Consider the following 15,535-nt stretch of genomic DNA (forward strand, 5'->3'; position numbering starts at 1 on the left):
GCTTTCTAATAAAAAGCCTGAAAGTGTGATTTATAAATCACGATTGTATTATACACTTAAGCTTGTCCATCCAATTTTCCAGCTACACCCTGCTTAAAACTGTTTTCCAGATAGGTTATACAATCCCCACTCTTCAGCTCTTCATAGGAAACATGCCTCTAAAACTAGTATGTACCTCAGAAATGCTTATACAGGTGTCGTTAGAACCTACACCATCAAGTATTTTATTACACTAATCTCAGTTCAAATAAACCTGGTACATTTTAAGTCTATGTTTCAAAACACTACAGTAGACAAAAAAGTTCTGCTATTACCATAAGCCAGGAAAAACGTTCCCCTTGCCTCAAGAAGATGAAAGCAGAGCCACCATGCCCACACCTGACCCACACCACAGCAACTGCACTGTGGGAGGAGAGAGCACAGGTAGCTCCTTTTAGTTTTAATGTAGTTGTTTTCAATAATGGAAATCTGTGTTGTGAACCTTTGTGCTCAAAAGGTGTTGTAATTTTTCCCTGTCAATGAGATGTCTCTTGATGTCAGGCAGAAATAAAACCCCTTCCCATCTCTTTACCTTATCACACAACACATCCACATATATTTTAAGGGGGAACATGTTTTTGTAGCAGAAATCTGATTTTTAAACTTGCGCATACAAAACCCAATTTCCTCCTATTGCCCATTTTCTCAATGAAAAACATGGAATCCAGATCCCCTTGCAAAGCCACCTCAGCATCCCTGCAGCCACAAGCACCTTCCTCCTCCTCCCACCACTAATAATGCCAGGCGGTTCATAAGTCATCAGCTGTATCAAGCAATCACCAAGAGGAAAATTGTTAGCAGCATCCAATGTTAAACAGGTATTGTGACAAATCACTTTGCTGGGTGTAAATTCAAAGTAATTCCTATTCCTCCTTTGTTTCTGAACTTCCTAAAGTCCGAACACAGTGTGTATTCTATGGCCATTAATACTGTCACAACAGGCTGAGCAGAAAAGGAGGAGGCCTGGGCTGCTGCATGAAGGAAAAGCTACAAGCAGAGATTCCAAATGACAAGAGGGTGACCCAGAAAGGTGCAGGAAACAGGGCTGGGAGCACGAGCACTGAGCACCCTCTCCTTCACAATGCCACCTCTGCAGGGGAAAAAATCCTGAAGGAGCATAGCCCAGGGCCAAAACTGGAACAGTTCAACCCAGGTCTGGAAGGAGACAATCTGACTCAAACTGCTTTGCCCTGGGCACTCACTGTTCCCTCTGTCCCTTGGCCCTGTGCCACATCCAGCAGTGACCCTGTGCTCCATTTCTGTGCCCCAGTCCCTCCACTCTGCTCCTGTTTGCACAGCACTTTATACAATCAGCACTAATTTACACAGGTTTGTACACAGCATCAGACTAAGTTAAACTAATCATTACCTGCTCCTGTAAAATGTCATTTGCTCTAAGATGCACTAAAAATAAGAAGTTTTCACCTGACTGTAGAAAATGGTAGCCAACATGAGCAGCATAGTAGATTGCATTCCATGTAATAAAAGTCCTTTAAGTGCTCATGTGCAACACCTTTTATTTTTCCACATCAGTTTTCACATTTTCTTTCTCCCTAGAGATTGTCATTATTTTCATATTCACAAAAGGAAGAAAGCATCATTACGGGCAAATTCTAGTAACCTTGTATTTCACTGCTCTTAAAAAACAGAGAGAGCTTGGTTGACTGACTTTCAAAAGATAAAAAAAGTATGAAGAAAAAGAGTATTTCCAAGTTGGTATTCACAGCAAATCAGCAAGAAGAAGAATTTGCTTTCAAGAAAGAATGAAGAAGGCACCAGAACCAAAAGCTCTTATCACTCCTCATGGTGTAGGGTCTTATGGGGACTAAACTCTCTGATCGAGACATCTGTTTTATGTGCCCTGACGTGCAAGGAAAAGCCTAGACCAAAGGTTATCTCTGTGAGCTGTCTTTCCTCATAAAGGGATTAGCATTGCTAGGCACAACATTTCTTGGAAAGGCAAAGGAGATGCAACAGGTTAAGCTTAAATTATAAAATTGAATACAACACCTAAACTGACAGCCAGTCACTCTCTCTTTTGACTTCTTTATTTGAAAGCAAAATACCCTCCATGGTTTTGTAAAATAGAAAAAATAATATCTGCCAGTTTGAAAGCAGAGAACAGGCCTTCTGGGTTTATCCTTATTGTTGCAAGTGGGATATGCTTTAGAAAATGTGCTCCAAATAGAAGTCGGAACAAAAACGTTTTGAATCAGAATGTCCCACAGCGCGTTTTGAGTTAACTACACAGTGCCACAGGCACTATGCTGACATGTCATCAATACAAATAATAAAAAACAAGTATATTGCATTTTCAAAAGCATATCTACCTGTAGCAGCTATTCATTTACCTGCACATTTCCACAGAGCTGTGCTGAGTGTCTATGATCTCAGCTGGAGTGGCCTTTTGGTGCCAATCTGACACCAGAAAAACAGAGTCACCCAATGAGAAACTGAGAGAGCAGCAGTGCAGTGATTTCCATAAGAGGCTACAGTTATTTAATGAGGGTTTAAGGAAAAGCAATCCTGGAAGAAACCTTGGGCTGGTCTTAGCTGCCACAACTCCTCCTGGCAGTTCTACAACTGCTTTTATCAGTTGGGGATCTACTTCCCTGATCCTTCCAGATACCCAGACTCCCTGGCTTAATATCAAATTCCTCTTCCCAAAGTATGTTAGCCAGCATCCAATTACATGTTATCACAGCAGCATTATCAGCTGGCATCTTTTTCTCTTTTGGTTTTTTTCTTTATTACTTTGATAAGAAATTCAAATAGTCACTTAAACACAGAGACCAAGATAGATTATATATGTAAATAGGAGGGCTCTTGGTAGCCAAGTGAACTTTATTGTCCTCAAAACACTCTGTTCTCTTCAACTAAGAGCAGATGGTGGGAAAGGACTGGTTTTCTCTCAGCATAACTGCAAAATACTATTGAAAAAGAAATAATTTTATTTTGTTTCAGCTGTTATAATTGATTCAGTAGTTTGAAACAAGAAACTAGCTACTGCTGTGAAATAAAAAGCTGGAAAGACTTCTAATTCTGTGGCATCTCTTTCAAGTTCTGTTGTATGTTTAGCATCTTGGCCATGGAAGACAAAATCTCCTCACACAAATAAGACACTTTCTTTAGTGAAACTCCTGTTACAATTGATCAGTTTTGCCAGTGATTTCATTAATGTCAGGATTTGACCTAGATATCTCTCCTATGTATATACAAAGGAAGAACTTGGCATAAACAAGAGGGGCACTGGAATGACTTCCCTGTACTAAGGTCAATAGCCCATGTTTTGAAAGCACATCTTTAAAAGGATGAAGTTACTGATTTTAATTTCATATTAAAATTTGTTCTCAGATCTCATAACATACAAACTTTTAGACCTTTACACAGCAAACAAAGAGTTTGCTATCACCACATCAATACATGATTCTATACCAAAAATAACCCTTTTCATAGCATTCAGTTTTGGCAATGCAGATAATTTCTTTATTACTACTCACAGTCCATCTCTTTCTAAAACATTAATACACTTCCAACATCCACTGTTGCTGTGAAACACTGAAAATTATAATTATCCAGTACATTCCAGCATGTGCTTGCTACAGACTAAGCGAAAGCTTTTTGGGTACAATTTTGTTATCTAGCAAGCTCCATTAACAGCACAAATAGCTTGAGATGCTTATACCACAGCTGCACCTATGGAATATTTCATGAGAAAAGTGCAAAAGAGAAAAAACACATTTACTTCAGCAAAACCTAGTACAGCTGCAAGAACACACCCAGTATTTATCAAGTATAGGGCTATTAAGTGACTTCAAAGGCCATAAAATATGCTCCTTACAAGAAGCACTTTACAATTATTTGCTTCCCCTCCAGACCTGGGATCTGCCATCACAGGTTCCTCCTAATGAGGTCCTATTTTGAGGAACACAACTAAAACTACAGAAACAATGAAATATATTTATCCATATAAATATGGAGGGGGGCTCAATTTGTATTTCAAGTAACTTCAGTACTGAATACCAGCTGGGCTGACACTATGGCCTCTCCTCCTAATTCAGCACCTAGAGCAGACACCACCACACTCCACAAGGCTTCCAGCAGGGCCACTAGGAGGAAGACAACACCTTTCCCTCCTCCTCCCCACTGCTCTAACTTCTCAGTATAGGGAGGGAAGAATCGGGCATTTTATCACTTCTATGAAAAACACCATTTTTACCATTAGGACAGCAAATTGCTGGAACAGGCTGCACAGAGAGATTGTGCAGTTTCTGTCCTTGGAGGTTTTCAAGACACAACAGAGTAAAGCCCCAGGCAACCTCACCTGATCTCAGAGCTCTCCCTGTTTCAGCTTGAGGATAGGCTAGATGCTGCCTGAGGTTCTTTCCACCCTGCATCATCCTGCAATCATGGCTTAAGAATGCATTTTTCTCTTTCATTCCATCAACAAATATCCGATAATCACCTTCTTTCTAAATTTCATTCTAGTTTTCTCCTTCCAAGATCACAGAATCATAGAATGGTGTCTGTTGGAAGTGACCTTAAAGATCATCTAATTCCAACACCCCTGCCATGGGCAGGGACACCTTTCACTAGACCAATTTGCTCAGAGCTCCCTATCCAAGCTGGCCTTAAACACTTATGGGAATGGGGCACCCACAACTTCAGGCAATTTGTGTCAGTGCCTAAGCACCCTCACAGTAAAGAGTTTCTTCCTAATATCTAATCTAAATCTACCCTTTACTGGTTTAAAGCTTCTCCCCCATGTCCTGTCAATACACGCTCTAGTAAGAAGTTTCATGTTTGTTGTAGGCTCCCTGCAGGTACTAGAAATCTGCAACTAGGTCACCCTGAACCCTTCTCTTCTCCAGGCAGAACAATTCCAATCTCTTGGCATTTCCTTCACAGGAGAGATGTCCCATCCCTCTGACCATCTCGGCAGCCTTGCTCTGGACTTGCTCTAACAGGTCCATGTCCTTTCCTGTATTGGGGACCCCCGAGCTGGATGGAGCACTGCAGGTGGGAGTCTTACAAGAACGATCTTGGCTTTTCTCTCCTGCCTCTCTCCCTCTGATAATGCATTCCTTTGGTAGATTCTAGGCTGTTGCAGGGCCAACCCAGCCAGCATATCACTGCACCAACTTTTTCATTTACAGAGCCATCCCCTGTGAATCACCCTGGTGTCTACATCTGTGCTCCCCAGACAGTTTGAGTCATGAACTGCCACAGATCCCAGGAAATTAAGACCCATGCTCTCACATAATTGACAATGCAAAAGAAGTAAGCCAGCTCCACAGGCCACTGATGGGGCATCATGGACTACAACCAACCAGCTACTGACTCCCATTTGGAAGCCACAACTCCAGTTCACTGCTTGCCTTTTGCAGCACAGGTTTGAAAGAAACAAAGCTCAATGTACCACAAGATGAGCAGTAGAAATGGCATTGGAGCTACCTTTTCCTTGCCTTCAAATAAGGACAGAGCACTAAGTAAATTTATACTCAGTTCATATTAGGACCTTATTTTGCAGCCTGAAAGACTAGAAACTCTTTAAAAGTCTACATCTGAATAAAACTGACAGCATGCAGTGAGAACTTCTGTCTTCCCTCTTATAGGAGCCCCAACACAAGGTATCTTTTCATTTGTAATTGTGTTGCAACACAAAACACTGAAGCAAGAAATGCTAATAAGGCTGGGCGATGTTTGCAACTGATATAAACCAGCAACTTCATAATCAGCAGATGATTCCTTTCTGTAAAGCTGACCAACTCTAAGACAAATTATTTTAGCATAGTTTTACTAGAAGACAAATAATAATTAAGTAGCCCTGTTTTCCCAGGAAGGAAACTAGCTCGTATTGCCAAAAGAAACCTATTCAAATTATTAGTTGTGTGACAATCAGATCTTTTTCTGCCCTGAGCTTCAGCATGCTAGGCTGCTGGTCTGGCCTCCTCAAAAACTCCTTCCCAGGCATCCAATAGCACTTTGCTCTTACTAAATGCAGTACTGAAACCTGCCAGAAAAAGACAGAAAGAGACTGTTCATAAAGTACCAACTGTGTGCTCCTTACAAACTGGCAGAACTGACTCTTCTTGCATTCTAAGATTAAAATCATTAACAGTGAAAAAGTGTACCCAGTTGGGTGCTATAAGACTGAACATCAAGTCAATGGAGAATTTCTACGAAGAAAAGGAATAAGACAGGTTTTTGAACCTGACTTTGAATATTAACAATAAAATCCATGTCATAAAAAAATGCAGCATAAAATGCTAATTAAATTCTCTGTTCAATTCTATAACATTTCTTCTGAATTACATCCTATGGGTTTACCATTCATTACGTTCCATGGCAGTTTTCCAAAAAGTATTTCTAATAATATTCTTGAGTGTCTGCTGGTTAAATGTTAACAACAAAAACTAACACGCATCAAGCCTATTCATTTGCTTTTAAAATTAATAAACAGGCACTCCACTGTTGATTACCACATTCCTGTATCACTGGAAGGCTGCCAGCTCCAGTACATATATAACGTTAGTATTTGTTTTTTTGCTGAGTGGCAGTCCTCTGCAGTAATTATCATCTTGCAACTAAAGTAAATATTATTCTCTCACTGCAAGTAGAAATAAAGGATTGACTCTTCCTGTATTTTTACTGTTTGCCATCCAGTCCGTCCTGTCGGTACGCTACGTGCCCATTAAACGTAATTCCTTGAGCCCTCGTTACTGGGGCCATCTCTTTTGTCTGTAACTAGTGAATTACGAGGATTAGTCGCTCCTCAGAAGATCACCGGCGCAGAAACTCCACGGGCCGTAACCGAGCAACTCGTCTCCGAAAAACTACCGGCAGTAAGAGCTCCAGAGCCGGCGCCTGGGAGTGCCGCGGGGCCCCGGGAGCGCTGCGGGCCTGGCGGCCGTGCCCGGGGACCCCGGGGCAGCGCCCGCCCCGCGCGGGGCTTCACCCCGAAACGCGTGCGGGAGGTGTAAAGGCTGCAGCGACACCGCCTTCAGCCCAAAGTGCCCCGTATCGGCGGCACGCCGGGCCAGCGAGGGGACAATGCGCCCATTGATCCGGCTGAACCAGCGCTCCCCGGGGCGGGCAGCGGGCAGCCCCTGCACAGACCGGCTCCTTGGCGGTGCTCGGCGCTCCCCTTCCGCCCCTTCCACCACGACAGCCCAAAGAGCCCTACTCCAGAGCCGCGATGCAGGCGGTCACCGACACAACCCAGGGCTTTGCCCGTGAAGTTAGTTTTTTCTGGGACGTACGCGCCCGCACAGGGCGAGCACGCTCCAACACGGGCAAACTCCGCAGCAGGTGCCGGGAAGACCCGGCGAACGCTCCGCAGCATCTCCATCCCCCCATCCCAACCCCTCGTCCCGCGGCAGGCTGCCCCCACGGCCACCCCGGTGGCAGACCCCGTCCTCACCACACTCACCAGGATGCCCATCACGTCCGCCCACAGCTGGGCGAACACCTCCGACGTGCCGCTGTCCGCCGGGGCGGCGGGGCCGTCCGCCCGCTCCCCCTCCATGCCCCGGCCCGGCCGTCGGATCAACGCCGGCTCCCCGCCGCCGCCGCCGCCGCCGCCGGCCCGCCCCGCCCCGCCATCCTCCCCCGCCCCGCTCCCGCTCCGGCCCGCCCCGGGACACCGCGGGACGGCCCCGCCGCCGCCGCCCCTCAACTTTCGACCCAACGACAGAGCAGCCGGCGGTGCCGCTGCGGCCCAAAACCCCTCCTTCGCCCGCCCGGGCGCTCGCCCGGCACATGTGGCCGCCCCAGGGCGGCAACAAAGGGCCCAGCGCCGCCCCGGCGGCTGAACGCACCCCAAAAGTCAAGAGCGGTGTCGGGACACTTGTGGTCGCCGGCGTAGCTCTTGTTGTCGCCATTCTCGTTACCCCCGTGCCGGTGCCTCGCCAGGAGCTCCAGCAGTCAAGGCAGCAGCGCTTTCTTAACACCCGGGAAAGACTCTCTGGGAAGAGGTGTCAGCCGCACGCCTCGCACGGCCGGCAGGGCAAGGGGCACCCTGTTGGTTCAGGTTTAGAGTTTGGCTACCGGGACCCCATCATTCTCCTGAGGAGCGGTGGTCCGTCACCTATCGCCCTTGGGGCGGGACTGTGAGAATGCTGCCTGCCCTACGTCTGTGCCTCATGCTCCCCGGTACCACCCCCAATCCCCATTACGGTCAAATTAAATAATTACTACAGACAGCAGCAGCCATGCTCCTGCATTCTACCTGGGAAACTGCTAAGTGCCCGCACACACGCACTTGTGGAAGGCACATGAAATAACAGTGGCCAAACCCCACTGCCTGTGAATAGAAGGAGTGGCAGAGGTCAGCAGAATGACCTGAAGGCCTATCCACCACCTCACACCTCACTCCCAGCTTCTGCTATGACCAGCAGCAAGGAAGTCCTTTACTCTTAGTGCTCATTCCTAAGCTTTGAAATGTTTAGATGCTTCTCGAAAAGCTCCTCTTTCAAGCTACCATTTATTGGAAGCACCTGTCTGCCTGGGGTGGCAGGGAAAGTGATGTATTTAATGGATACGCAGCTGTCACATGCTGGCCAAGCATTTTGAGGTCTCACAAAGCTGAGCAGCCAGTGAATCCTCCAACATCCCTCCTGCCCTGCTTACTGCTGGGCTGTACATCACATGCCCTGCGCCACCCAAACACAACTCAGAGCCTGCCCTAGAACCTGTGCTCCCCTCCATGCTCTCTGTTCAGCCCTGGGGCCCCCTGGCACCAGGCTCGCCCCAGCCCACTCAGAGCCCTACAGCTGACAAGGCTCCCTCTGAGGGCACAGCACCGGTGGCCTGGGAGGGCTGGAGCAACAAATGATACCATTTGCTGTCAGGGCTAAAAATAGTATCTGGAGAATGAATAAAGGAAAGTGTGGTTATTGCACTCATCTTCTCTAAATGTTCTCAACAATGCTCTTTTTCTGTCCTGAAAGCTAAGATTCTGTTTGTAGGCTAGCAGTGGAGAGAAAAGCTGGCCAAAACACTTCCTTTCTCACCAACTGCCACACAAAGAAAGGGACAAGACATTTTTTAAGTACTTTGTTACTGCAGCTTTTGCTGGAGTGGTTAACAGCACAAATTGAACAGAGAAAAGGAGGTGGCGAGCAGAGGCAGAAAAACTGAAAGAAAATTATGCTGAGAGAAAGTGGCAAAGAAACCACTGATGACTGACCCTCCTTTAGGATGCACATGTAGGATACACCCTGTGTAATGCATCTTTTTGACTAGTAATGAGAAATAATGAAAGACCCAAACCAGGTATAAAATCTCTTCTAATTGACCTTTAAATTGTACACAACTATAAGCCTATGAAGTACGAGACGAAAGGCGTGTCACTGAAGTCTCTCGGTACTCTGAGATGGCTTGCATAACTCAAAACTGGTTTAATTACTCAGGGGTAATTTACTGACTGACCCTCTGAAATTCATGTTGAACCACTTACGGTAGTAATGTCAATCTACTTTAAAATATCTGAACAAGGCTCACTTGATCTCAGGATTTAAGTATTCTGGGCTCGTCATACACACTATCTTCTGTACTTTGTCTTTTCTATAGACAGAGGCACATTAAGAAAAACAAACAAACAAAACAACAACTCTGCAGCACACAGCCTAACCCCCCTCAGTGTTGTGTCTTGGGCAGCAACAGATAAAGATCAAATAGGTGCAAGGGGCAGCACTCCCACTTGCCTGGCCCCTCCCTGCCGGCCGAGGTCATTGCTTCTGTGCAACGATGATTACATCACTTACAGAAGCAGGCCCTGAATAGCCACACTTTTCAGCCTCGCAGTACACAGGTAACAGAAACTAGACTGTAAATTGTGGTGGTCCCAGAGTTGCTTCCTGAGCCATTATGTCATCCCTTCTGTGGAGGGAGCAGCTTTCATCAGAGGAGTATGATGCATGGCAGTCTTCCCCCCAGCCTTTAATTGGAGACACAGAGCCTTTGATTTCAAGAAGTAAGATAAGGAAAGAAAGATCCTGCAAAATCACGTGACTCCAGGCGCAGTTGCTCTAAAAGCAAATGGACATGAGTGAATGAAAACAAATCCATGGCCGTTTACAATAGCTACCATCTTCTGTGGTCATGCAATTACAGTATTTATGCATTTTCAGACATTCAAAACATGCCACTTTCACAAGACATTCAATTAATATGACATGCTAAAATTATTCCCTGCTCGTCTCTCAGGTAGAATCACCCCCTCCTAGATAGGACAGGGTTCCTCTATTTTAATGAAGCCAATGTCCTGCAGAACTAAATCCCAGGAGTATTTTACAAAAATCAGCTGCAACAAGAGTATAGGAGTTTTAGAAAAAGCATGAAATCAGATCTTAAAAGGGTTTTGAAGCCCAGCTATAAGTGCAGTATTTTGTGTTACAACTGCTACTGCAAAATAACAAATTATTGGAAATTTGGCATGTCAGAGTACAGTTTTTCTCTGCAGTTTTACCTGTAGTTGCCTAGATGATAACTCCAGCATCTACAAGAGACTGCTCTCTAAAAGCATCTTGTGCTGGACTTCTCTATGGCTATTGGAAGAAATAAATCTAATCAATTTTCTGAGATGTTTATGATATTTTGCAAGAGCTCTGACCAGGTGTGTTTCAGAAATCTTGAAGAAATGGTCACTGTGCACCTTCAGGGCAGCACGAGGCAGCAGGGCAGCAATCCTGATACGATTCCCCAGAGTGTTGCAGAGTGGCTATGAACTCCCTGTGGCTGTTCTGCAAATCTCTGAAGAGGAGATGGAAACAATTGACACATATGTGGTCAATCTAGTCCTGCCGAGTTATGGCAGATGCACTGTGCATAGGAGCCTGTCCTCCTATCACTGCATCAGCTACACGTGGGTGTAAAGTTAATATGAGTTCCCCACATATATGAACCAGGCAGGATTAACCAACTTGGAGAGCACTGGTCTATTCAAGAGAGATGGACTTTCTTCTAGAGGAATACTCCCAGCTCCAGGTTAAGGTGGCCATAGAAAAGCTCATCTTTCTCCTTTCTTTACTGAGGGTTTAGAGAGATGGCCTTCACTAGGACAAATCCATTCTCTGTGTAAAGCACAAACCTCAAACACAAACCTCTGAGTCATTAAGGCAATAAATTACAAACTTTCTGTTCCAAAGCGCTGTGTGCCATCTCACACCAACATCACATAAATGTTTCAACAAAGCATTTAATAGGGAAAAACTGAAATATGCATCAAAATAAACTGGAAAAGCCAACATGCGCTATCATAACTAGACTATCACAACTGTTGTCACCCGCATCAAAGGCATTTAATCCAGGAAATCAACAACCTTGAGCACTTTGATATCAATTTTAAACTACATGCAAAGTTGCCTTGGAAAGGGGATCATGCTCCACAGAGTAAATGGACACCAAACTTTATGAGTTCCTGATAAATGACCTGAGGGAAATGGTTTCCTGCTCAGAGACCTGGCAATTAACTCTGCGTGCATGAACAAAACACATGAGGTTTCTCAACATCACTAACAACACCCTTCCCAGTAGATCAAGTCCAAATAGGAACATCAAAGCCTCAGAGAAATAAACAAGCAAGCCATTGTATGCAGAGAGGCTGGAGGGAAAGGGAGAAATAAAAATTCCAGCTAGCTCCTGCAGGTGACCTGCCAAAACCCTAAAACTCTTAGCACAAGCACATTACAATGGAACACCTATTACCAATGATTGCATCTTCTTTTAGCTCTCTCCCTCTTCCTGCTTGGTGAAGGTCATCAAATTGAAACACACAAAGCTTCACATCACAGTCTTTGACTAGAAATGCAGCTCTTAGTGGCTATAGGCTTCATCCCATCAACTTGTCAAGACCCATCTTAAAACAATTTTATCCCATTGTCCTTGCTACATTTTTTTTTTCCAAAGCCCTTCTAAAATATAATTTCTTTTACTTCTCCCCTTAAGTTCTTCCTTAAGAACTGTTTAAGTAGTAGTATTATTTCTGGTAGCATGGTCCTTTGGAGTAGAGATCACCTGTGTCAGCCAAAGGGGCCAGCAGCTGCTCTCCAACAGAAAGCAGACATGCCAGCAGCTGCTTTAAAAACTGCTCTCTGCCGTGGGATAGAATGAGGACCCACAAACCTGACCCATCAGTCGATCTGACAAACAGGCTATCAGTGTCCCAGACCCTCCTAGAATGTACTCTCTCACAGTTCATGCTTGTACAAGATCCATCCTGCATCCATGATCCATCATATATGTTCCAAATGGTCACGTTTCTGCACCTGCCAGTTAGACAACTACAGAAAACAAAATATTCCTGATTTTAGAAGTGATACAGACAGTACTTTTCCAATGGCTTTAAAATGGATGGTATTTAGATCACATACTACATGCTGTATAGTCAGCAATCATTATTTATTCTTTTAGAGGTTTAGCTGTCAGCTCCCAGTCTTACTGCCAGCCTCATGACCAGAGTGGCACATCCCAGTGAGAGTGGCACACTAATAAGCCAAACAGAAACCAGATGGAGCTAAATCAGTTTAATTCTATCAGTAGAAAGGAGTTAGGAACAACAAAATGCTTTATTCTGATAGAAGTCTGAACTCTGCACATTACACCCAATCTGTCATTCTCATAGATATCAGTATTTTACTAGATTAAAAAATTACGAGGTGGGATTATTCCTGTAGTCTTAATATTTTGGGTTAGCACCACACTCAGTAGACACAGTAGGGCTGTGAAGCTTGTCAGGCTTCATTTAAGATACAGTAACTGTGACTTTACATGACAAATCATATAAGGAAATCTAATCACAGCAAGCATCACAGCCCTCCTGGAAGGATATCTTTTGACTCATAAGGAGAACGGAAAGGTTGACATCCTTCCCTTCCTGCTCCAAAGAGGCCTCTCATATCCTGTCCAGCTCCCCTGTCGGTCATGGAGCACAGCATCACATTTGACTGCGAGGTGGTACCACTAGCTCAGACAGCAGAGGGGCTCTGGGAGCTGGAGCATGGCTGGTGAGGGAAACCACAGCCACGATCCTGCTTGGGTGCACATCAAGCCACTCCAGAAGTGCCTGCAGATCAGGACTCCAACCGCTTCCCACAATGTCAGGCACTGTCTGGAGATTTTCCAGACATTACTAAGACTCTTGTTCTCTGTGCTACTTCTGCCTTCTCCACGTAAACTCAGCATCCCCTCTTCTCCAACTGCACCACAAAACCAGTCTTGATGTGTTGTTTTTTCCTGTCAGCAGCGCTTACTTTTTCCTTAGTTTTCTGCAGCACTTTTTACAAAATGTTTTCTAAACCTTTATTATTTTTTCAGAAAGGAGTTCAGCATCCTTTGAGATATCTAGGGGTAGTCTCCGCACTGTCATTCACAGGAGGTTGCTCTACAGATTGAATTATTTTCATAAGCAGCTGTTAGAAGGGATGCATACAAATCTTTTTTGTAAGAGACTTACAAAGGCCATAGAGACAGAAATATTTAGTTCAGTGTCCTTTGGCTGCTCTTCTTCCAGATGATTTTAGAAGTGTGGAAGTAAAAAAGGTGAAAAGCTAGCCTCAAAACTGGGAGTAGAACATCAGCCTGTCCTTTTTCCAAGTGTGGTGTCCTTTGATTCCTTTGTTGAAACTCTTAGTAAATTACTAATGAAAAGGAGTCTGATGATCTCATCCTAAAGCACATAATAAAAATAGCATAAGGTACAACTGAGTAGTGTGTGGCAACTGTGTATTTCTGAGATGCTCAGTGCTGATGTATCACTCCAAGTTAGCTGTGGTAAGATGAGATGACCAATCACAAACTGACACCTATATTACTGCTCACTTTGTGACCAGCACAAATTATTAAGATAAAAATGTATGCACCTCAGAGATGATGCTTATTGCATCTCCCTTTGAAAGGGAAATAAACATTTTTAAAAGCAATACTTCCTGGAAAAAGAAACCCAAGAGCTTTCAGTAATTTCAGTTTCATTAATTGTATATTTGCAAAAGCAACCAAGCATGAAATGCAAATGCAGATCTTTAAATAAAAATATTATCTGCCTGTTATAGAGAGAAAACTTTACATAGTTGCCCTTAACAAAATATTATTACAACAAAGTACGTGTGACCCAAACAAGTCAACTATAGACAGTTGGAAGAAAACAAAAGAGGAAGAATTGCTTAGCTCCTCATTCAGAAGGGATCACATCCATCCAAAAGCCACCTCCCCCACGCTTCACCTAACACCCATTCCCCAATACCAATTAAATACTGCCATGAAACATAGCAGAATAAAAATTTTTCCTCAAATGATCCTCTGAAAGTTAATACACTGCCCCCCCCCATCCCCAATCTGAACCAGTAGAAAACAGACCCTACCAAAGCCTGACTTTCAGTCCCACAAGGATTCAGAACTGAGCTTAGGCTTCGCACTTTTAAAGCCTATGTTGTAAGTCACATATATATATTAGCAGTGAAGGAGTAGGTGGGCCTAATGGGTTAGTGCAGAAGCTGATCGAAGAAATCTGCCTGATGCTCTCAGCTAGGCAGGCGACCAGATGTGACAATCTGATGTTTGCTTGCATTTCACATCATCTTGAGGTCAATTCTCCCTCCTGCAGCCACTGGACAACAATTTACTGGCTTCAACCTCTTCTTTCAGATCAGTTTCTGGTGGGGTAATTCCTGCTCCATCACCAGAGCTTCTCCTCTTGCTTCCATCCCTAGAAACAGTTCTTCTGTTTCACTTTTCAAACAGCTGCCCTATCTTTCCTTTTAAATGCTTTCTGCCCATTCTCCAAAGCACTACATCTGACTAAAACAGGGGTCTCCTCCCCACATCAGAGCTGTGCCCCTGACTGACCTTTGTGCCATGCAGCAAGCCCAGATGTGTACATAAAGAGAGAGTTTATGGTAAAACAAATGGCAGTTAAACAGCAAGCAGAAAAGCAGTTGTGTTGCAATTTCTGTTGTAATGATTAGTGTTCAAAAATCACAGATGTCAGGGACCTGAATATTACACTTGCATTTTAAATATAATGAAATTTCAAAAGTAAGACTTTTGGGGTGCTTCAGCTTCAATTGTCTAAGTCATTAAGGTGCACTTAGGTCTTCCTCTTCATTCTTTTATTGAAAAATAAAACCCAGAATTTACATTTCCATTATTTAAAAAACAGCAGCAAATTGAAATTTTTACATCACTGGCTGCAGGTGCTAGTATGTGAAATAAATCATCAAGCCAGTGATGAAATCTGGAGTGTTCACAAGACTGACAATGTAGTTAAGATGATAAGTATTCATTTCAGCTGTGGCTGTAAACACAGGCATAAGCTTGATTCACAGAGCCTGTGCTCCTCCAGAGAAGCCTTATTTTTCACTGCCCAGCAAGCTGTACCATCAATCACTCTGGACTCTCTCAAATCAGAGTTTCAAATTGCCATGGAAAAATACAATAAAACCTACTTTGCACTCTCTAACGAGAGTTAAGAAAGAAATTGAGAATCATATCCAATCTG

General features: G+C 44.1%; 1 protein-coding gene across 4 annotated transcripts in view; it reads right to left on the reverse strand.

Annotated features, from left to right (window-relative positions):
* The window catches only part of LOC132324997 (SAM and SH3 domain-containing protein 1-like), a 529,996-nt gene that overhangs the window by 113,698 nt on the left and 400,763 nt on the right, over positions 1-15,535 (reverse strand). Inside the window, exon 1 of one of the 4 annotated variants that reach the window (XM_059841717.1) lies at positions 7,472-7,605. The exons of the other annotated variants lie outside the window; for them this stretch is intronic. Coding sequence (XP_059697700.1) covers positions 7,472-7,567 — 96 coding nt within the window. The 5' untranslated portion in view covers positions 7,568-7,605. Of the gene's footprint in view, positions 1-7,471; positions 7,606-15,535 lie in introns of those variants that run through there. 4 annotated transcript variants of the gene reach the window in all.

This window comes from Haemorhous mexicanus, chromosome 3, assembly GCF_027477595.1.
Source record: "Haemorhous mexicanus isolate bHaeMex1 chromosome 3, bHaeMex1.pri, whole genome shotgun sequence".
In the NCBI taxonomy this organism is placed as follows: Eukaryota; Metazoa; Chordata; class Aves; order Passeriformes; family Fringillidae; genus Haemorhous; species Haemorhous mexicanus.